We start from the raw sequence: 24,162 nt of genomic DNA, 5'->3' as shown, positions 1-24,162 counted from the left end.
TTTTTTAATATTTTCTTGTAAAGTTGCTTTGAGACATTGTACATTGTAAAATGTGCTATATTAATATATTAAAAAAATGTGAGTTTTGTATGTTCTTATCTGACACCCATTCTCTCCTAATGAGCTGAATGAGTTGAAACAGGTCTCTGAAGAACTACGGGTATGTGATAAGTAATGTTTTTTTTCCATTTCCATTTTACAACACAACTTGTACCACAACATGATCTGAGTCTAGGAAACGCATTGCATTGCAAATAAATGTTTATTTAAAAACATTTAGTCATAGTAATAAAAAACAAGAGGTTTCAATCATTTTTTTTCAATGTGGCAAAATATTTGAGATGCTTGTGACTCGAGGACTTGATGCTCTAGCAGAAACTCACTGGACATGTGAAACGGACCTTGTAGTCCTGACAGTCGCCTCCAGTCTGCTGTGTGTTCCTGCAGCCAAAGCCTTGTAATGGGTCATATCTGGAGAATAAGAGCAGGTTCTTGTTAATTTACAAAATTGTCCTTATTCTTTTGCATAACATTATTGTTCTAGGCATATTGTGCATTTTGGGGTATGAATGCATCATGTCTGCATGACATCGTATTAAGAGAAGACTTGTATTGCTATTTATTTTCCAATAAAATATGGTAACCATACATTTCAAAATTGTTTTCAGTTGGCAGTGTCGGGGTCCCGATAATGGTTGCAACCTCAATTGCAATGGGCTGAGGACAGGCCAGTTGTGGGGTTTCCACCAGAATGTGTGCCAGGGTCTCATAGTCTCCAACACCTCCAGGGTTATCTCGATCTATCCAGGGTTTCCTACAAGCTAATGCAGAGTCAGTTTTCTCACATAAGATGAAATATTAGCTCAATGTCACAATTATGTTTTGTGAAAGAATTTAGCGATATCTTTAGAGACGCTAGCTTAAAGCATATTATGGTATTACTGAGATACATGTCCAAATAAACGTGCAATGATCATGTCACCTACTTGAGCAAAACGTATCTGGGCAGAGAAAGCGCACCCTATAATCGGCACACTGCCCTCCTCCTTGGTTTGCATTTACACAAGCAAACCCAGAGGTAGGGTTATACCTTCAGAAGACACACACACACACACACACACAATGACTTTTGAACACAATGAAACTGATGAAAAATAACAATTAAAAATAAGCCTTCATTCAAGATACTTTTTAATAGTCACCAGGAGCATATGCCTTGTTAAACTTTTTTACACTCACGCTTGAAAAATATTTCCTGTTTGGAAGGCTGGTTGGCCAGAGATGTTCTGAACCTCTATTCCGATTGGATTAGGACATATTAACCCAGGATACTCATTGAGAAGATCAGACAAGTACTCGTAGTCTCCTTCCCCACTGGGGTCATCACGATCAAACCACTGAGTTATACACTCTGATAAATATTCAGATAAATAAAAATGTAAAACACAAACAGACCAAAATGGACCTAATGAATTATATTTGAAGATACTAACTTGGGAGGCAAAAATTCTGTGGACATGTAAAACGGACCCTGTAGTCCAGACATGACAGATTCCCGTTAACACAGGCAAAGCCCTGTAGTGGGTCAAATCTGCAGAAACAAAACACAAATGTATGAAATGGCCTTTATAAAACTTCTGAAGATAAAGAAATTTCAATAATGTTCAAAGCAATGCATATTTGTGGGATAATCACAGTATTTGACATTGTGTTATGTGCTTATCATTATTAATAATAACTGATATCATTTTCATAATATGGTTAAACATACACTTCAAAAATGCTTGCAGTCTGCTGTACTTGGGTCCCACTAAGGGTTGTGACCTCAATTGCAATGGGTTGAGGGCAGACCAGTAGCGGGTATTCCATCTGAATATGATTGAGGGTCTCGAAGTCTCCAACGCCTCCAGGGTTATCTCGATCTATCCAGGGTGTCCTACAACCTGATGCAGAGTACGACCAACTTCGTAATCTCACTTTAAGACACGTTTATTTATATTGTACAAAACAGCCTTTTTTATGGTTTTGTTGATAATTGTCTAGTTTGATAAATTGTTGCATGCAAAATGGTAAGAAGGTTTAACACATTACACAAGGAGGTCAAAGTTATCTATGTGACTGTCGCAAATAAAAGTCTGTGCAATTGTCACTCACTTGAGCAAAACGCTTCTGGGCAGATAAAGCGCACTTTATAGTCAGCACAAACCCCTCCAGCTTGTGCTGCATTTACACAAGCAAACCCAGAGGTAGGGTTATACCTTCAGAAGACACACACACAATGACTTTTCAACACAATGAAACTGATGAAAAACAACAATTAAAAATAAGCCTTCATTCAAGATACTTTTTAATAGTCACCAGGAGCATATGCCTTGTTAAACTTTTTTACACTCACGCTTGAAAAATATTTCCTGTTTGGAAGGCTGGTTGGCCAGAGATGGTCTGAACCTCTATTCCGATTGGATTAGGACATATTAACCCAGGATACTCATTGAGAAGATCAGACAAGTACTCGTAGTCTCCTTTCCCACTGGGGTCATCACGATCAAACCACTGAGTTATACACTCTGATAAATATTCAGATAAATAAAAATGTAAAACACAAACAGACCAAAATGGACCTAATGAATTATATTTGAAGATACTAACTTGGGAGGCAAAAATTCCGTGGACATGTAAAACGGACCCTGTAGTCCAGACATGACAGATTCCCGTTAACACAGGCAAAGCCCTGTAGTGGGTCAAATCTGCAGAAACAAAACACAAATGTATGAAATGGCCTTTATAAAACTTCTGAAGATAAAGAAATTTCAATAATGTTCAAAGCAATGCATATTTGTGGGATAATCACAGTATTTGACATTGTGTTATGTGCTTATCATTATTAATAATAACTGATATCATTTTCATAATATGGTTAAACATACACTTCAAAAATGCTTGCAGTCTGCTGTACTTGGGTCCCACTAAGGGTTGTGACCTCAATTGCAATGGGTTGAGGGCAGACCAGTAGCGGGTATTCCATCTGAATATGATTGAGGGTCTCGAAGTCTCCAACGCCTCCAGGGTTATCTCGATCTATCCAGGGTGTCCTACAACCTGATGCAGAGTACGACCAACTTCGTAATCTCACTTTAAGACACGTTTATTTATATTGTACAAAACAGCCTTTTTTATGGTTTTGTTGATAATTGTCTAGTTTGATAAATTGTTGCATGCAAAATGGTAAGAAGGTTTAACACATTACACAAGGAGGTCAAAGTTATCTATGTGACTGTCGCAAATAAAAGTCTGTGCAATTGTCACTCACTTGAGCAAAACGCTTCTGGGCAGATAAAGCGCACTTTATAGTCAGCACAAACCCCTCCAGCTTGTGCTGCATTTACACAAGCAAACCCCTGGGTGGCGGAATATCTTCAAAAGACAAACAATAAATTGAGAATACAAAAGTATGTACAATCCACATCAAGACTTCTGTTCTTGACTCACACAAAATGACTATATAATAACATTAGGCTAACAATACATTTACTGCACTTACACTTGAAATACGTTTGATACTGAAGCGCCAGAAACGGTCTGAGCCTCAATGCCGATTGGATTAGGACATATAAACCCGGGGTATGAAATGAGCAGGTCAGACAAAAGCTCATAGTCTCCCATTCCACCTGGATTATCACGGTCGAACCACCGGGTCGTACATTCTGATGATTAAAATACAATAAAAAATATTATTGTGTTTCACCATTATGCAAATTATTATTAATTTTAAGATTACTTAATGACAAAGCATACATTAATTCTTTTTTGATGGAACAAATATCACACTTACTCTCAGTGGACACTGGTATAAAGGCACCTGTGTGTACAGTAATAACAGATAGAGACAGTAATTTTTTTTGGGAAGTTTGAAGTCACATAAAACATATTTTATACATATTTTAAACTTCTTTTCAAACTTACTTGAAGCAAGAAAGAACCAGCTTGCAAATATCTTGAACAGAACGTATAAAAATGTTTATTTTATTGATCACACTGAATGCCATTGCAGAATATTCCTTAAACAGTAAATAAAATAAAATAAAATAGTATGTAAATATAAAATGAATAAATAGTCAAATAAAATGTGTATGAAAAAGATGCGAAAGCAGTGACATACCTTGGTGATCATTATTCAGTCTTCTCAATGCTGTTGAGTCACTAGAAATGAACTGAGTATTTAATGTAAGTATTAGAAAAGGTATTCCTCATCAAGTCTGGGATTATAGAGAGACAAAAAAAAACTAAGACTCCATAAGAAAATAAGAACAGTGGTAGCATCTTCTAGATGCTTGAACAACATACCTGCAATGTCACCTGTGTGTGGATGTACGACAGACACAAGCGTTTTAAAGCCTCATGGGGTGCTTATATTGTAGGTTTGACCCACTTTCTCAACTCTGCTGCCAGTAAATGTACACTCCACCCATCTAGCCCACTTCTCGCATGTTATGCTCACTCATTGTACACTGAAAAAAAATACTTGTAGAATTTACTCAATCATATCCTTGTAACAATTTGCAAGAACATTTTTTAAGTAAAATTTGCTGCTATAATTCAAGAACAACTTAGTAACCACAATAAAGTAAATTCTACTTATTAAATACATTTAGTTTTTGTTAAAATATCAAGTAAATGTTATTTAAAGTAAACACAAAAATCACACTGAACAAAATCATGTCTAACTCAAACCTCACGGATCACTTACTTTCATATTGAATTATACTATTTTTTTACAACATAGATGGTCAAGTAAGAAGAGATTGGGGGTCTCTGTACTGGCATTAGCACAGTTACTGCACAATAAGTGTGTCATGCCTCCCTCAACCAATAGGCACAAGCACCTCTCTTCTGAACAACAGTAACAACTTAAAAAACCCAAACTTCAAAATAATACCCAAACTCTCAAAGATAAATCAACACAAAACACAAATAAGTCTTTCTTTTTACTGAAAAATACTTAAAATGTGTGACCACGCCCCATCATCAGAGCACAGATTCCCCGATCACAATCACCTGAGTTCTGATTACACCGTCACCTGCACCCTATTCCCCAAGGACTATACAGTATATACTCCTTTATTTTACCATCACTTTGTCGATTATTGTGTTTCAGTTGTTGTTCTCGTTTTGCTAGCCTGAATTCTTGGTATATGAGTATCTGTTGTTTGCCTGTTGATTCCTGGATTTTTGCCTTGTTTTTGTTTTCTAACTCTGGTGGCGTTTTCGCTATTCTGGATTAAAAACCTCTTTACTGGAACTCGGTGGTCTCCTCATCTGTCCGATCTCAAAGCGTTACAAAATGACAGTTAATCTTGAAAATGAATCACCTTATGCAGTCAGATGCAAAGCATGCTGGGAACGACCGATCAAATGCCAAGGTAGTTATATCTACAAAAATGATTTATGTAGTCTCAACACGAAATAAACAAGTAAACTTAATTTGACCAATTTAAATGGGTTTAACATAATAAAATTGAGTTGGATTTACTTAATTGTTTTTTCAATTAAAATTACTCAATCAAAATAATTAAGATCTTAACAACCAAAATTAGAGGTTTTATTCCCAAGATTTTTATGTTATTTTAACTCATTTTTTTTGTAAAAAACAGGAACATAATTCTATTAAGGCTCATTTTTCTTTAAAATGTTCGTAGGCCATAAATGAATTAGATTAGAGACATTGTATGATTTGATATTTGTAGGTATCATAGTAATACTTTGATTGTACAGTCGTGGCCCAAAGTTTTGAGAATGACACAAATATTAATTTTCACAAAGTCTGCTGCCTCAGTTTTTATGATGGTGAATTGCATATACTCCAGAATGTTATTAAGAGTGATCAGATGAATTGAATTTTATTGTGAAGTACCGCTTTGCCATGAAAATGAACTTGGTCCAAAAAACATGTACATTCCATTTCAACCCTGCCACAAAAAGACCAGCTGACATGTCAGTGATTCTCTGGTTAACACAGGTGAGAGTGTTGACGAGGACAAGGCTGGAGATCACTCTGATTGAATTAGAATAACAGACTGGAAGCTTTAAAAGGAGGGTGGTGCTGGAAATCATTGTTCTTCCTCTGTTAACCATGGTTACCTGCAAGGAAACAAGTGCAGCCATTGCTTTGCACAAAAAGGGATTCACAGGTAAGGCTATTGCTGCTAGTAAGATTGCACATACATCAACCATTTATTGGATCATCAGAAACTTCAAGGAGAGAGGTTCAATTGTTGTGATGAAGGCTTCAGGGCGCCCAAAAAAGTCCAGCAAGCGCCAGGATGGTCTTCTACAGTTGATTCAGCGAGATCGGGCACCAGCAGTGCAGAGCTTGCTCATGGCAGCAGGCAGGTGTGAGTGCATCTGCACGCACGGTGAGGCCAAGAGGATGGCCTGGTGTCAAGAAGGGCAGCAAAGAAGCCACTTCTCTCTAGGAAAAACATCAAGGACAGACTGATATTCTGCAAAAGGTACAGGGATTGGACTGCTGAGGACTGGGGTAAAGTCATTTTCTCTGATGAATCCCCATTCCGATTTTTTGGGGCATCCGGAAAAAAAGATTGTCGGGAGAAGAAAAGGTGAGCGCTACAATCAGTCCCGTGTCATGCCAACAGTAGAGCATCCTGAGACCATTCATGTGTGGGGTTGCTTCTCAGCCAAGGGAGTGGGCTCACTCACAATTTGCCTAAGAACACAGCCATAAACAAAGAATGGTACAAAAACATCCTCAGAGAGCAACTTCTCCCAACCATCCAAGAAGAGTTTGGTGATGAACAATGCCTATTCCAGCATAATGGAGCACCTTGCCATAAGGCAAAAGTAATAACTAAGTGGCTCGGGGACCAAAACATCAACATTTTGGGTCTATGGAAACTCCCCAGACCTTAATTCCATTAAGAACTTGTGGTCAATCCTCAAGCAAAACAAAAACCTCCAAATTCTGGCAAACTCCAAGCATTGATTATGCAAGAATAGGCTGCCATCAGTGAGGATGTGGCCCAGAAGTTGATTGACGGCATGCCCGGGCGAATTGCAGAGGTCTTGGAAAAAGGGTCAACACTGCAAATATTGAGTATTTGCGTATACTGAATGTAATTGTAAATAAAAGCCTTTGACACTTATGAAATGCTTGTAATTATACTTCGGTATACCATAGTAACATCTGACAAAAACATAAAAATCACTGAAGTAGTAGACTTTGACACAAATATTAATTTTTACCTTCTCAAAACTTTTGGCCACGACTGTACAAGTCTGCACAATGATGGGATAAACACTATTATATTCAAAAATGCATTGCTTGCATATTATCCTGAGTGATTCTTCAGTGTTTAAATATTGTTTTTGAACAACTGCTTAACTCTTGTGCTTATTAGTTTATGAAAGTAAGACACATTTTGTTAGTAAATAGAACATGTTAAAAATCCTAGCAGTTAAAAATCCTAGCAGTACACTGTTACTTATTGTGGAATAGTGCTTTAGGTCAGGCGACTTGAGTTTGAGTCCTGGCTTCTGGTTCTTTCCTGATTTCTGGTCCCCTCTCACCCTGTATAAATCCTATTGCCTGGTATTGTAAAATTTAATAAAGCTACAAAAAATGTTTAGCTATACTTTTCGATTACTTTCAGATCATACTATATACATAAAACTGAAAATATAAATGTTGTCATTTAAATGTATGTTTCTTGATTTAAAGATTACTATACAGCGGTCTAAATATTCCCAACAAGCTACCGGACATCCCTGATGTTGGATGTCCAGGTTTCCCCAATAACTTTAGGTGGTCCAACCAAATCCGTCCTAATAATAGAGCCCTAATAACCTCAGTGGCAGCAAGAACTAGACCAGTCAATGCCTTTCAAAATGCTTTATTAACTCAAATATGTTTGAGATGTTCTCAAAACAGGAAAAACTCAGACAAAACATCCCAACCAGACAAAAGATCAAAACAGTTTATATAGGATAGATGCATGGGCAAAAATAACACTGTATGATTTTGATCATGTCATGATCATACCTCCACTCTTACTAGGCAAGAAACGAGATTTGATTGGTCAGTTTAACAGTTTCTATAAACTGAGGGTAACTAACAGATAACAAGTTGCTGCATTACTGTACATCCATTGTCTAGATATACTTCCTTATATTTCAGACTCCGACTAATGCCTCATCTTTTTTTGTTGTTGTTTCACAAAACAGATTATAGTATGAAAAGAATAATCATGCAGAAAAAATAAATGGAAAAAATCTGAACTTTTTCCATTTATTATGTAGGGGATGGAAGCCCATTACTTGCAAAATATCTGAGGACATGTGAAGCGGACCATGTAGTCCTGACAGGAACTGCCTGTCTGTTGCTCATTCACACAGGCAAAGCCTTGTAACGGATCGTACCTGCAGAAAAACAGCAAATGTCTGTTAACAACATTTACACAAATAATTTAAAATCATGTGTTAAAGAAAGGTTATTAAAGATCTAGAATCTTCCTTGTTTTGTAAGTAAATATAGTGGGTTTTTTGTAGTACATTATGTCTGTTTGACATCATATCAATCATACTTAATGCATCTATATCGTTATTAATTTGAACCAATAAAATAAAAAAATTGGTAACCATACACATGAAAAATGTTTCCGGTCTGCAGTGCTGGGGTCCCACTAATGGTTGTAACCTCAATAGCAATGGGCTGAGAGCAAACTTTCCCTGGATATGTCACATGAATATCCGACAGTGTCTCATCGTCTCCTCTGCCTGAGGGGTCATCTCGATCCAACCAAGATGTCCTGCAAACTGATGTAAAGGATGACCAGATGTGTAAACTTGACATACAGTATATATCTAACATACCATTATAATATATTAAGAAATCATGTTATTAAAACATAAAAAAATTAAGCATGGCAACGTTCAGTTGTGAAATTAATACTGACATACTTTGGGTACATATCTTAATTTCTAAAACAATTCTACTCATCAACAACTGATTGATATTGTAAACATCTTTTTTTCCTGTTTGTATTATTCATATATCACTTACCTGAGCAAAACATCTCTGGGCAAGTGAAGCGCACTCTATAGTCAGCACACTGCTTTCCATTTTGGTCTGCATTTACACATGCAAACCCACCAGTGGCATCATTTCTTCATATAAACAAATACAATTCAAGTAAATAAACCATTTCCAAATAAAATAAAATGTTCAAGTTCATGGACTTACTTGAAATGTTACCGTAGCTTGTGCCCTGTAAAATCTTGTATTGCAATTGTTTTACTTACACTTGGAAGATGTCTCCAGTTTGGGAGGCTGGTTGGCCGGAGACGGTCTGAACCTCAATTCCAGTTGGATTAGGACATATTAACCCAGGATACTCTTTGAGAAGATCAGACAAATTCTCATAGTCTCCTTTCCCACTGGGGTCATCATAAAATAAAAGCTTTGTGGATTTTAAGTTTAAAAAGAAGGATACACGTCAGGCAGGAGCTAGGACCTGCGATAATATTATAAAGACTTTTAAGCGTTAGGACCCATGGCTTTTAGCATATATACTTTCCAGCAGAGAGACGTTGGAGAGAAAGTCTAAAAATCACCCCCAAGGAGGATGCTTTGATTCGGATCAGTATGTGAGTAACATACTAACATACCAAGATATGTTGTTGTTGTAATATTAGCTGTGTGACGGAGCAGTTTTGAGCGTCATTGATTATCTGGAACCGCTTTAATATTGTACTCGTCCAAATAACGTTGCGAGAGAGAGAGAGCGAGAGCGCGTATTACTCTTTTACTCAATGATGAATAAACTTTCAGTTAATCTGCTGGTCACATGCGTTCCGCACCGGAGAGCACGATCCGTACGGATCACGGATCATCCCACGATCCGTTTCACCACTATACCGCAGGGGAGAGGAAGAGGAAACGCGCGTTGTAGAGTTGTTTGTCCGTTTAGAGCTGCTGTACAAAACATGGTGTCTAATTCAATGCGTGTAGGCCCGCTCTGTATGTAGATATAAATAGCTTATTCTAAGGTATTACAAACATAATGGTTCATTACGTAAGGTCTTTATACACCTCTGAAGAAATAGTTTTGTATATTATATTGCATTTCCGTCAANACGATCAAACCAATGGGTGGTACATTCTGGAATATTATGCAGAGGATGATACGAAGCATATATCAGCAAAGAGTTGCTCTACATTAATATAAACTAACATTTCAGACTTACTTAAACAGGTGACACCCAGAAGACCACTTACAAGCACCACACAGGCTGCAAATACTTTGATGATCATTTTGCTCTTTTTAACCGTGTTAAGCTGCTAAAAATAAGAAATATGACAGTAAACCTTTTTGAGTAATTATTTTTGCAACTTAATTCAATGAGAGTAGTAATGCAGACATTTTACTCCACCTTTAAAAATAAAACATGCATTAATAAAAATGCATATAGTTTGTTATATCATAGTTTTTCAAACGTTAATGTTTATCTTGGTTGAAATCTATTCAGGCAAAAAGCTTTAATTAACTTACCTCTATGTTATGCAAGTAACAAGCAAGGTGAGCTGCTAAACCCAAGTGCAGATCTTATTTACACTGCGTTCCAAATTATTATGCAAATTGGATTTAAGTGTCGTAAACATTTAATTTTATATTGTTCAATTAAACTTATGGATGGTATTGTGTCTCAGTGCTCTTTGGATCACTGAAATCAATCTCAGACACCTGTGATAAGTAGTTTGCCAGGTGAGCCCAATTAAAGGAAAACTACTTAAGAAGGACGTTCCACATTATTAAGCAGGCCACAGGTTTCAAGCAATATGGGAAAGAAAAAGGATCTGTCTGCTGCCGAAAAGCGTCAAATAGTGCAATGTCTTGGACAAGGTATGAAAACATTAGATATTTCACGAAAACTTAAGCGAGATCATCGTACTGTGAAGAGATTTGTGGCTGATTCAGAGCACAGAAGGGTTCGTGCAGATAAAGGCAGAATGAGGAAGGTTTCTTCCAGACAAATTCATCGGATTAAGAGAGCAGCTGCAAAAATGCCATTGCAAAGCAGCAAACAGGTATTTGAAGCTGCTGGTGCCTCGGGAGTCCCGAAAACCTCAAGGTGTAGGATCCTCCAGATGCTTGCAGTTGTGCATAAACCTACTATTCGGCCACCCCTAACCAATGCTCACAAGCAGAAACGGTTGCAGTGGGCCCACACATACATGAAGACTAATTTTCAAACAGTCTTGTTTACTGATGAGTGCCGTGCAACCCTGGATGGTCCAGATGGATGGAGTAGTGGATGGTTGGTGGATGGCCACCATGTCCCAACAAGGCTGCGACGTCAGCAAGGAGGTGGCGGAGTCATGTTTTGGGCTGGAATCATGGGGAGACAGCTGGTGGGCCCCTTTAGGGTCCCTGAAGGTGTGAAAATGAACTCTGCAAGGTATGTAGAGTTTCTGACTGAGCACTTTCTTCCATGGTACAAAAAGAAGAACCATGCCTTCCGTAGCAAAATCATCTTCATGCATGACAATGCACCATCTCATGCTGCAAAGAATACCTCTGTGTCATTGGCTGCTATGGGCATAAAAGGAGAGAAACTCATGGTGTGGCCACCATCCTCCCCTGACCTCAACCCTATTGAGAACCTTTGGAGCATCCTCAAGCGAAAGATCTATGATGGTGGGAGGCAGTTAGCATCAAAACAGCAGCTCTGGGAGGCTATTCTGACATCCTGCAAAGAAATTCAATCAGAAACTATCCAAAAACTCACAAGTTCAATGGATGCAAGAATTGTGAAGGTGATATCAAAGAAGGGGTCCTATGTTAACATGTAACTTGCCCTGTTAGGATGTTTTTGATTGAAATAGCTTTTGATTTCAGTAAATATGACCTCCTAATGCTGCAAATTCAACAAATGACCATTTTCAGTTTTTTACAACCTATGAAATGTTTTCAAACTCTGTTGTGCATAATAATTTGGAACAGTGCATTTTGAGTTTTTCATTTTTTAAATAAATACTGTTGTCAGTGGGAGGTTTGTTCAATAAAATTCCAAATGTACCCTAACTGTTGATTACTTGAAAATTATACTGACTGTCATTTGCATCGACAAATTAGGAAAACCAGAGAAAGATATCATTTGCATAATAATTTGGAACGCAGTGTATTAACAAAATTGGCGTTCATTGAGGACTCTAAAATCTGACTTGTATTTTGAACATAGTTATATCAGTTTCCGAAAACATACAATTTGATTAAGTGTCTTTTTTTGTAAGCAAAAGAAGAACGAAGATCTTACGATGAGCTTTATCAATCACAATAATCAGTTTCTTTCCACACGGATCATACATCGCCTGGACAGCGTACACAAAAGTGCTTTGTTGCGTGTTTGGTGTGGTAAACATCTAGTCTGTTTGGAATGAAGTTATTTCTCTGGTCTTCAGTAAACTTTAATTTTTGGATCCTTAGTATGATCAAGAATTGTCAACACGTTCTTTTCAATCACCGATTCTACTGTCATATTAGACGTAAAGGTAAATCGAAACATCATTTTAATAAGAATCACTTCTGTCAATGCAAATCTGTAGGTGGATCTAAACACATGACAGTGTTACTGACATCTATGTGTCTCACTCTTTTCTTTCTGCTGTGAAGTGCTTCGAGAAAGCAACTTTAATGCGCTTGTGACGAGTCACCTCTTGCGCAATCAGCGTCGCCATGGAGACGGAGGAAATCAGAGCCACCGGAAAATAAATGATTGTTCCGCGCATGCGCGAAACTGATGTCTCTTCCTGTTATCTCCGACGTTTTACGACAGTCTTCTCGACCTGGGACCAGCTCAGTTACGTCGTGCAGCCAAACCCCTTTCAATGTGTGTGACAGCGGTATGGATTTCTTTGCATTTTATGAAAGACTTCAAAAATTTCTCTTAAAAGGAGAAATTCCTGACTGTCCTACAGAGCGTCGGAAGGTGAACCGGGCGTCTTCGAATTTTATCATCAAAGGTAATTAAGTTGCGTTAAGCGATTTTATAATTAAAAGGAGAACTGACAATCTGTTACAACCTGGGTCATGTGCTTAATTTACAAAGTTATGTTTAAAATATCGAGCTACATTAACTGTACTTGTTAAATTCCCGTATAGAATAAGAAAACGATAGAAACCTTCACAGAGATGCTTATGGTTTACATTAAAATACTACTATGAACCATTAGCTTTTACCATTAAAACCATTACAAATTTCTTTCTTTGTAGTGTGATTTGGGCATTATTCCTGTAGGATTGAATTGTGTTATTAGTTACCATCTGCAAGATGACATTACACCAGCAGATCCCAACACACAGTAAAGACCCACAGAGACCATTATAGTTTCCATTACAACCAATACAATTTCCATTGCAATCATTACATTTATAATTATAAAATCAATTTATATATAAAATTGGTTAAATTTATGTGATGTTTTTATTGACCTTTATGGAGTTTAATTTTAGTCAGATATCAGATAATATGATATTTCTTTTAACTGCAACTTTTTCATGCTTTTTTTCTTCTTCAAACAGGTGACAGACTCTTCTACACCGGCCCAATTAAACAGTACATGCGGCTAGTTGTCCTGTCCGAGGAAGAGAAGAGGTCTGTTTTTGCGGAGTGCTATGATAACCCTGGAACTGGCAATCACTGTGGCATCAGAGGCACTCAAAACAGGGTTGTTGCTGGTTACTACTGGTCTACATTAATCCATGATGTGAAAGAATGGGTAATATACTACAGAGGTGGTACTTTACTTTTCTAATTTTTCCTGTTTTTTTCTGTACAAGTATCTATTGCTAAGAACTTTTGCCATCTCTGGTTTTTGTATACCTTTTTGATTGACAAGTTATATTTATTAGTTGTCAATGTTTTTTTTAATGGCTGATGCCAATAACGATATGTTAAAAATTCTACAGATATAATTTCAGTATCTTGGCTGTATTAAGTTAGCTAAAGCTATTACATAGAGTTCATATACATTTACATATATTTTCAAAGGCATGGACAGAGGTTTGCATACTGGACCGAAGAAGCATCCCAACTCCTTCAGGGGATCGTTGAGCCTGTGTTTAGGGTGTCGAAATTCACCACCACCAAACTGTCACCCAGCAGAAGAGTTGTGGATGACAAGGACATTGATAAGGTTAATGATTATACAGTAGTGGTTATACATGAAGCATTTGCATGATTGCTGAATAAATAGTATAACTGTTGTGCCATTTTACTATGTAAGGAATAAATGACTATAGGCCATTTAATTAGTCAACCAATTAGAATGAAGCATAAACTTCATTTACTTCAATAGGTGCAGCAGCCAACCATTGTCCAAGACCTAAATACAGCGTGGTACTGGGTACAGAATCACAGACACTTATTCCGTGGGGAGGTGACAGAGCCTGCCTTTTTGCAGATGCACAGGGGTGATCAACAAAATGCCATCAAGAACCTCTTAGGGGGTCAATTCTCTGAGGCGAATGATGCCTTTTTGTTTATATTTAATTACCAAGAAGACATGGAAACATTTTTGTCGTACCGTGTTGATGACCAAGGCCTAAAGGTCAATGCTATGTTCTACAAAGAGAAATGTAGTGTGTGAGTGTGTGTGTGCGCGTGTGTGAGTGAGTGAGTGTGCGTGCGAGAGAGAGAGTGTGCGTGTGTGAGTGAGTGAGTGTGCGTGCGAGAGAGAGTGTTTTGTGTGAGTGAGAGTGTGCGCGTGAGTGAGTGAGTGAGGAATGGAACAAATGTATAAATAAATTGAAAGAATATACTGTATATATAACTGTATTCTGTGTGTTTCTTAAATGCAGTTAAATATCTAGAACAGTTATGTAGAACCTATCTTTAGAAAATGAATAGAAAGAAAACACATCTGAATGAACATCTGTATTTTCCAAATTGTGTCTAGCAAATTTAAACAATTCAGTTTAATTTGACCATTTATTTAATTCAATGAAGTTAATTTGTGCCACATATTAACCAAATTTTAACCGAAATGGATCGGGTAGTTATTTTTATGACCACCTTAAAACAAACATGCATTATAATTCAGCAACAATTTAACAAGCCAGGAAATATCTCAAAGCATTGTAAGAAACAAATAAAAAAAGAAACTTGTACAGATATAATAAATACATTTATTAATAAATGTAATACAAAATGTATAAAAAAGATATATATTAAACTCCGAGTGTAAAACAACAGCAGTCAGTGTATAGCCTACATACCCGAAACTGCCGTGAAGTGTTGCGATTTATTTCAGACAGGAAGTGACGTCAGTTTCGCGCATGCGCGGAACAAATCGTGTTTCCGGGACGGATCGGGTAGCCACAGTTCGTCTCTCGAGTCATCGGGTCCGAGTCCTTATACCGGAAAGAGAAAGATTAGTTCGTCTCTAGAGTTACACTGCGTTCCAAATTATTATGCAAATTGGATTTAAGTGTCGTAAACATTTAATTTTATATTGTTCAATTAAACTTATGGATGGTATTGTGTCTCAGTGCTCTTTGGATCACTGAAATCAATCTCAGACACCTGTGATAAGTAGTTTGCCAGGTGAGCCCAATTAAAGGAAAACTACTTAAGAAGGACGTTCCACATTATTAAGCAGGCCACAGGTTTCAAGCAATATGGGAAAGAAAAAGGATCTGTCTGCTGCCGAAAAGCGTCAAATAGTGCAATGTCTTGGACAAGGTATGAAAACATTAGATATTTCACGAAAACTTAAGCGAGATCATCGTACTGTGAAGAGATTTGTGGCTGATTCAGAGCACAGAAGGGTTCGTGCAGATAAAGGCAGAATGAGGAAGGTTTCTTCCAGACAAATTCATCGGATTAAGAGAGCAGCTGCAAAAATGCCATTGCAAAGCAGCAAACAGGTATTTGAAGCTGCTGGTGCCTCGGGAGTCCCGAAAACCTCAAGGTGTAGGATCCTCCAGATGCTTGCAGTTGTGCATAAACCTACTATTCGGCCACCCCTAACCAATGCTCACAAGCAGAAACGGTTGCAGTGGGCCCACACATACATGAAGACTAATTTTCAAACAGTCTTGTTTACTGATGAGTGCCGTGCAACCCTGGATGGTCCAGATGGATGGAGTAGTGGATGGTTGGTGGATGGCCACCATGTCCCAACAAGGCTGCGACGTCAGCAAGGAGGTGGCGGAGTCATGTTTTGGGCTGGAATCATGGGGAGACAGCTGGTGGGCCCCTTTAGGGTCCCTGAAGGTGTGAAAATGAACTCTGCAAGGTATGTAGAGTTTCTGACTGAGCACTTTCTTCCATGGTACAAAAAGAAGAACCATGCCTTCCGTAGCAAAATCATCTTCATGCATGACAATGCACCATCTCATGCTGCAAAGAATACCTCTGTGTCATTGGCTGCTATGGGCATAAAAGGAGAGAAACTCATGGTGTGGCCACCATCCTCCCCTGACCTCAACCCTATTGAGAACCTTTGGAGCATCCTCAAGCGAAAGATCTATGATGGTGGGAGGCAGTTAGCATCAAAACAGCAGCTCTGGGAGGCTATTCTGACATCCTGCAAAGAAATTCAATCAGAAACTATCCAAAAACTCACAAGTTCAATGGATGCAAGAATTGTGAAGGTGATATCAAAGAAGGGGTCCTATGTTAACATGTAACTTGCCCTGTTAGGATGTTTTTGATTTAAATAGCTTTTGATTTCAGTAAATATGACCTCCTAATGCTGCAAATTCAACAAATGACCATTTTCAGTTTTTTACAACCTATGAAATGTTTTCAAACTCTGTTGTGCATAATAATTTGGAACAGTGCATTTTGAGTTTTTCATTTTTTAAATAAATACTGTTGTCAGTGGGAGGTTTGTTCAATAAAATTCCAAATGTACCCTAACTGTTGATTACTTGAAAATTATACTGACTGTCATTTGCATCGACAAATTAGGAAAACCAGAGAAAGATATCATTTGCATAATAATTTGGAACGCAGTGTATAATGAAATGACTACAAAAAAATTCTAAATCAAGTTCCTTCTTCCTTATAGGCACCAAAGCAACTATACCAGTTTACAAGTAATTAAAATCTGTAATGAGGAGGTATGTTTGGCCAAGCCCTTAAAAACGACAAATCACACTTATATTTAAGTGCTTAACGGGATAATCCGCAAAATAATGAACATTCTGTCATGAATTACCCATAAATGCACACAAAAAGTGTTCTTGTTGCTTCATAAAATGAAGTTTGAACCACTGGAGCATTGGACAGAAATTCAAAACGCTTTTTTTTGCGCATGCTTGCATAATTGCACATCAATCAGTGTTGATCTTATAATGAAGTGATTACGAGAAATCCCCAAATAAGTTCATTCTTCCTTATCACTAGCACCAGATCGACAACTTTACCAGTTTACAAATTATTCAAATCTGTGAGAAGGCAGTTTGCCAGGACCTAAAAAAAGACCAAAAGACAATAGGCTACACTCAATATTTGATCAAATAAATAACACATAGCTAGCTATGTGTTACTGATAGCTAATTCATATAATTAGATTTACTACGTGTTGTTTTACCTAATGTGATATCTGCTGTGAAGTGCTTCGAGAAAGCAACTTTTAATGGCGCTTGTGACGAGTCACCTCTTGCGCAATCAGCGTCGCCATGGAGACGGAGGAAATCAGAGCCACCGGAAAGATAAATGATTGTTCCGCGCATGCGCAAAACTGACGTCACTTTCTGTTATCGCCGACGTTTTACGACAGTCTTCTCGACCTGGGACCAGCTCGGTTACGTGTTTCAGCCAAACCCCTTTCAATGTGTGTGACAGCGGTATGGATTCCTTTGCATTTTATGAAAGACTTCAAAAATTTCTCTTAAACGGAGAAATTCCTGACTGTCCTACAGAGCGTCGGAAGGTGAACCGAGCGTCTTCGAATTTTATCATCAAAGGTAATTAAATTGCGTTAAGCTATTTTATAATTAAAAGGAGAACTGACAATCTGTTACAACCTGGGTCATGTGCTTAATTTACAAAGTTATGTTTAAAATATCGAGCTACATTAACTGTACTTGTTAAATTCCCGTATAGAATAAGAAAACGATAGAAACCTTCACAGAGATGCTAATGGTTTACATTAAAATACTACTATGAACCATTAGCTTTTACCATTAAAACCATTACAAATTTCTTTCTTTGTAGTGTGATTTGGGCATTATTCCTGTAGGATTGAATTGTGTTATTGGTTACCATCTGCAAGATGACATTACACCAGCAGATCCCAACACACAGTAAAGACCCACAGAGACCATTATAGTTTCCATTACAACCAATACAGTTTCCATTGCAATAATTACATTTATAATTATAAAATCAATTTATATATAAAATTGGTTAAATTTATGTGATGTTTTTATTGACCTTTATGGAGTTTGGAGGCAGATAATATGATATTTCTTTTAACTGCAACTTTTTCATGCTTTTTTTCTTCTTCAAACAGGCGACAGACTCTTCTACACCGGCCCAATTAAACAGTACATGCGGCTAGTTGTCCTGTCCGAGGAAGAGAAGAGGTCTGTTCTTGCGGAGTGCCATGATAACCCTGGAACTGGCAATCACTGTGGCATCAGAGGCACTCAAAACAGGGTTGTTGCTGGTTACTACTGGTCTACATTAATCCATAATGTGAAAGAATGGGTAATATACTACAGAGGTGGTACTTTACTTTTCTAATTGTTCCTGTTTTTTTCTGTACAAGTATCTATAGCTAAGAACTTTTGCCATCTCTGGTTTTTGTATACCTTTTTGATTGACAAGTTATATTTATTAGTGGTCAATGTTTTTTTTAATGGCTGATGCCAATAACGATATGTTAAAAATTCTACAGATATAATTTCAGTATCTTGGCTGTATTAAGTTAGCTAAAGCTATTACATAGAGTTCATATACATTTACATATATTTTCAAAGGCATGGACAGAGGTTTGCATACTGGACCGAAGAAGCATCCCAACTCCTTCAGGGGATCGTTGAGCCTGTGTTTAGGTTGTCGAAATTCACCACCACCAAACTGTCACCCAGCAGAAGAGTTGTGGATGACAAGGACATTGATAAGGTTAATGATTATACAGTAGTGGTTATACATGAAGCATTTGCATGATTGCTGAATAAATAGTATAACTGTTGTGCCATTTTACTATGTAAGGAATAAATGACTATAGGCCATTTAATTAGTCAACCAATTAGAATGAAGCATAAACTTCATTTACTTCAATAGGTGCAGCAGCCAACCATTGTCCAAGACCTAAATACAGCGTGGTACTGGGTACAGAATCACAGACACTTATTCCGTGGGGAGGTGACAGAGCCTGCCTTTTTGCAGATGCACAGGGGTGATCAACAAAATGCCATCAAGAACCTCTTAGGGGGTCAATTCTCTGAGGCGAATGATGCCTTTTTGTTTATATTTAATTACCAAGAAGACATGGAAACATTTTTGTCGTACCGTGTTGATGACCAAGGCCTAAAGGTCAATGCTATGTTCTACAAAGAGAAATGTAGTGTGTGAGTGTGTGTGTGCGCGTGTGTGAGTGAGTGAGTGTGCGTGCGAGAGAGAGAGTGTGCGTGTGTGAGTGAGTGAGTGTGCGTGCGAGAGAGAGTGTTTTGTGTGAGTGAGAGTGTGCGCGTGAGTGAGTGAGTGAGGAATGGAACAAATGTATAAATAAATTGAAAGAATATACTGTATATATAACTGTATTCTGTGTGTTTCTTAAATGCAGTTAAATATCTAGAACAGTTATGTAGAACCTATCTTTAGAAAATGAATAGAAAGAAAACACATCTGAATGAACATCTGTATTTTCCAAATTGTGTCTAGCAAATTTAAACAATTCAGTTTAATTTGACCATTTATTTAATTCAATGAAGTTAATTTGTGCCACATATTAACCAAATTTTAACCGAAATGGATCGGGTAGTTATTTTTATGACCACCTTAAAACAAACATGCATTATAATTCAGCAACAATTTAACAAGCCAGGAAATATCTCAAAGCATTGTAAGAAACAAATAAAAAAAGAAACTTGTACAGATATAATAAATACATTTATTAATAAATGTAATACAAAATGTATAAAAAAGATATATATTAAACTCCGAGTGTAAAACAACAGCAGTCAGTGTATAGCCTACATACCCGAAACTGCCGTGAAGTGTTGCGATTTATTTCAGACAGGAAGTGACGTCAGTTTCGCGCATGCGCGGAACAAATCGTGTTTCCGGGACGGATCGGGTAGCCACAGTTCGTCTCTCGAGTCATCGGGTCCGAGTCCTTATACCGGAAAGAGAAAGATTAGTTCGTCTCTAGAGTCATAGGGTCCGAGCCCTTTTGTTCTTTTGTCAAATGGTAGCTCCGCAGGCAAACCTGCAGCCTGTACCGGAGTCTTCGAGTCCGAGTCTTTAACGTTACGTGACCACTTCCCGGATCATCAGTCAAATGCATGATGTACGTGTTATATGTTGTATTATAGGAAGAAATATAAAATGATCAAAAGATATGTGCAATAAACATCTTCTCTAAAACGTACCGTTCTGTTCTTTTTTCTGTCAGTATATTCATAAATGTTTCTTGTGGATTTCTGCATGTGTTTTTAATTTATCTTAATAACTAACTATTTTACTTAAGAACTGTGCTGGCAAAATATAAACATAAGCAACACTAGTAAAGTCAGTGTTTATGTCTAATGCATAGGCCTATATTACACAAGTGATCTCTTATTAAATAATTGCACATTTAAATAATTTCAATAGCCTATTATTATATACTTTGCAAACTGCATGAGACGTTTTAGTAAAAAACAACAACCTGTAAACCTTATTGCATACCTGAGTGACCCAAAATTGTTAATGAATTATAAATACATAACTTTACAGAAATGCTGTCAGGAAATAATTAAATAACTGTTTCTCATAACTTGTCCCTAACTACAATATAAGTTATTTCTTATTATATATCTGATCAAAACTAGCATAAATAAACGTTATGGGGTAATTTGGCTATTAACATGCAACATTAATTTAACTCTGCTCAGATGAACGAAATGACTCAAAAAAAGATTCGTTAATTTTGCTGAACGAGATTCAAAATCCGAAAAATGACTCGAACTTCCAATCACTACCGGGGACTATCAATAAACCTACCCTCCGGGGTTATACAAATAACACCCTCGTGTACGTGTCGTTGCTCCGCTTGTCACACGCTATATAAAATAAATGTATTATGTATAATACATGTATCTTACTGGATTATTGCAGTTAATGGCTAAATCTAGACTGTCATTTCTTAAATTTATGAACAGAATCCTAATCACTCTCCCTGTCTGTCTCTCTCATACTGTGTCATTACCCTCAGCCTATGTTAGTGATAAACACTTATCATTTGGTTAAAAAATAATATTACATAATATAAATGTTCATACATTCCTTAATAACAATATTCCGTAATAACAGTATACTGCTTCGTTGAATTATTGTTTTGTTTGGTTTATACGTAGGCCTTCTTGTCGGTGCATCAAGGACATTTATGTAAACATGAAACTGTTAAAGATCTTTTACAGGAATAAAAACGCCTGTAAAAATAATAATCAAATTAAGGATCTACAACAAATTTCTGATTCATAAACGGGTTCCAGTCATGCTTGACCTCAGGGTGTAAATTGTTTTTACGGGCGTTTTTATTCCTGTAAAAGATGTTTAACAGCTTCATGTTTACATAAATGTCCTTCCTGCCCCGGCAAGAAGGTCTTACCGAATATTGTAATAAAAAAAACCTATTAGGCCTATTTTATGAGGTCCTCACGCAACATCCTAACCTTGTTATAACAATAAAAGACAACAGATAAATAAATCAGGGGAAATCGATGATTTACATTAGAATCTTTTACTGATCAGCCCCTTTTTAAAGATTCGTTCCAGTCTGACCAGCGCCAACTTTACGAATTCATGTAAGATCTGGGGAGGTTTACACATATCCTAATTTAAGAACAACTGGATATCTTTGCAGTCTTGAAGAACAAAATTGATAAACGAAAAAAGGAGGTGCAGTGTGCATATCACACGAAACAAATCAGCTGTGTGGTGTGCTGTAAAGCTATTTAGGCTGCAAATCAGTGACAAGACAGCATCAAAAAGAAACTCAAATAAAAGCAACTTTAATTTAAGCAGTAATGTTTCTTTTGAAAGAAAATTAACAAACAAGGTGAAAAGGCGCATAGGAACCAAAGCAAACTTTGACCCCGTTCTGGCCTATGTGGGCGAGCATGCTCATATGAGCTTCAAGTCACAGCAAGAGTAAAAGAGGCTATTGACTAATACACAATAATGGAAGAGTGTGATCCCCACCCTTCATTTAAATGTAGACATTCTATCGTGTCTCCCGTCTGGTCTCAGTTTCACTTCAGTTTTGCTCATAATGCGAGCCGCTAAATATTCTGGAGTGCCTGCTTGACCCAATAAATCTGAACATGAAGCCGTAGAGAAGGCAGTTCTCTGTTAACCCTTCTGAGGATCTGCAAGATTATTGTACATGCATCATCATACACACACAGCAGACACACTATGGAACAAAACATAGAAGCACACAATTTTCTTCCCATCTTAAAATGGCATAAGTAAGACTCAAATTTGAATGCGATGACAAAAAAATCATAGAAATTCATGCAAAGTAGATCAGTCGGTGTGGATGTTAATAGAATTACACAAGAAAAAAAACAAAGACTGTACAAACAACATTCACAAGTAACACTAATGTAAAGTAACATTTGGGATAAAGAAAATTGTAAGAACTTCTTCTGTTCTTCTTTTCATGAATTCAACTTGTTATCATTCTTCAACATTTCGATATTTCGAAAACTTATCAAAACTTACTACAAAAATCTCAAGACTTTGATTTTAGGGTTGGCAATCGGTAAACAGCACTTTATTGTCGTACAAGACTTTTGTTACTTAAAACAAACAATAAATCCATAGAAAATAACAGAATATGGAAAATGTGATCATGTGCTTGTAGTTAGTCATGTCTGAACATAGCACCATCGGTTTGTTTGTTTGTTTACTAGCCACATTTACCAGACACAACAATGTTAAGCATGTTAGTTGTGTACTTTCAAATACACACAGTCTACGCCATGTATATTTAGATGTGATCTCCCAAATAACTTCACCTGAGATGCGTCTTAATGTCTTCTGTGCTGTGACCTCATAGAGACCCCTAGCATGCTCGCCCCCACTGGCCCTCCAAAAAAAAAAAGAAGGCCGCAGAGTCTTCAAGTATTAACACAGATCAGGGCGCTAAAGCCTCAGACACTCAATATTAGAGCCTAAAATCTCTAGGAAACAGATGAGCAGGTTATTGTTAGTTTGCATCCCCCCACAAATATAATATATATAGATTAATATGCTCATAAATAAAAATTCAGTGCTGTAAAAACATTGCTAATTCCATAGGATTTGACCCATCGAAGAAGGCTCATCATGTTTTGTTTTTCTCGACATACTCGTGGCTAAAAAGCTGCTGTTCGAAGTTTGTACACCGTACTGGAGCATCTGTGTTAAACAGTCCTTCATTGAGCATAGAACACTGAAAACGTGAAGACTTGTTAATAATATCGTTAATTATTTCTTGTTTTTTTGGTGTGATGCGGCACAGAGCGAAGAATCCTTTTCTGTAGCTTTTTGGTTGCGGTGAAGCACCGAGAACAAGTATGAGTGTGTGTCTCTTTAAGTGTGAGTAAAAAACAGTCCTGTAAGCATCTGAGATCTTTCCCAGTGTGTGTGTGAATGAGGGATTATTTCCTGCAGTCTCTTCTATAGTGTTTTAGTATAGTGCGTCTATGTTGAGCAGCGCTCCACGTTAATGCCCTCCTCCGCGTGGACCTGCAGGTCGATGGGTCGCGCTGGCTGTTCTCCTGGTCCTGCGTTTGTCAGCGAGAGGTTCCTCACGCAGCCGGTGATGCCTGACGAGAACTTCCCACCAGTCAATGACTTCATGTCTGGAGCGCCACCTACAGGTCAAGAACAAACATTCTCATGTCGGATCAAATTGGACCGTAGTTCTTTGATCAGTAA

At 37.4% G+C, this 24,162-nt stretch overlaps 3 protein-coding genes across 16 annotated transcripts in view; all 3 read right to left on the bottom strand.

Moving 5' to 3' along the window:
- Nucleotides 1–249: 249 nt before the first annotated feature.
- On the bottom strand, nucleotides 250–4,391 carry LOC130544999 (uncharacterized). Of its 2 annotated transcripts, none has more exons than XM_057319267.1 (16): nucleotides 4,345–4,391; nucleotides 4,160–4,211; nucleotides 3,964–3,994; nucleotides 3,833–3,859; nucleotides 3,542–3,704; nucleotides 3,311–3,414; nucleotides 2,928–3,099; nucleotides 2,650–2,747; nucleotides 2,396–2,567; nucleotides 2,155–2,258; nucleotides 1,772–1,943; nucleotides 1,494–1,591; nucleotides 1,240–1,411; nucleotides 987–1,090; nucleotides 650–821; nucleotides 250–471 (listed from the first exon to the last, which is right to left on the bottom strand). In XM_057319267.1, the coding sequence occupies exons 2-16, from the start codon at nucleotides 4,169–4,171 to the stop codon at nucleotides 369–371; spliced, it is 1,704 nt and encodes a 567-aa protein (XP_057175250.1). In that variant the 5' UTR covers nucleotides 4,172–4,211; nucleotides 4,345–4,391; the 3' UTR covers nucleotides 250–368. The 2 variants fall into 2 exon arrangements, with proteins under 2 accessions (XP_057175250.1, XP_057175251.1); XM_057319268.1 differs by having other exon boundaries at nucleotides 4,160–4,200; nucleotides 4,345–4,359.
- Nucleotides 4,392–7,897: 3,506 nt separating this feature from the next.
- On the bottom strand, nucleotides 7,898–15,328 carry LOC130545014 (cell migration-inducing and hyaluronan-binding protein-like). The gene is made up of 7 exons (XM_057319294.1): nucleotides 15,291–15,328; nucleotides 10,261–10,354; nucleotides 10,151–10,175; nucleotides 9,316–9,462; nucleotides 9,077–9,180; nucleotides 8,658–8,829; nucleotides 7,898–8,433 (listed from the first exon to the last, which is right to left on the bottom strand). The coding sequence occupies exons 2-7, from the start codon at nucleotides 10,325–10,327 to the stop codon at nucleotides 8,328–8,330; spliced, it is 621 nt and encodes a 206-aa protein (XP_057175277.1). The 5' UTR covers nucleotides 10,328–10,354; nucleotides 15,291–15,328; the 3' UTR covers nucleotides 7,898–8,327.
- A 6,903-nt stretch (nucleotides 15,329–22,231) lies between these two features.
- Nucleotides 22,232–24,162, bottom strand: part of hspg2 (heparan sulfate proteoglycan 2) — a 92,984-nt gene continuing 91,053 nt past the window's right edge. For all 13 annotated transcript variants that reach the window (XM_057319244.1, XM_057319235.1, XM_057319238.1 and 10 more), the window contains one exon: nucleotides 22,232–24,098. In XM_057319244.1, the coding sequence (XP_057175227.1) occupies nucleotides 23,926–24,098 (173 nt within the window). In that variant the 3' untranslated portion in view covers nucleotides 22,232–23,925. The remainder of the gene's footprint in view (nucleotides 24,099–24,162) is intronic.

This window comes from Triplophysa rosa, linkage group LG21 (assembly GCF_024868665.1).
Source record: "Triplophysa rosa linkage group LG21, Trosa_1v2, whole genome shotgun sequence".
In the NCBI taxonomy this organism is placed as follows: Eukaryota; Metazoa; Chordata; class Actinopteri; order Cypriniformes; family Nemacheilidae; genus Triplophysa; species Triplophysa rosa.
The sequence above is the reverse complement of the archived record's forward strand: the minus strand, read 5'-3'. Positions and strand labels throughout refer to the sequence as shown.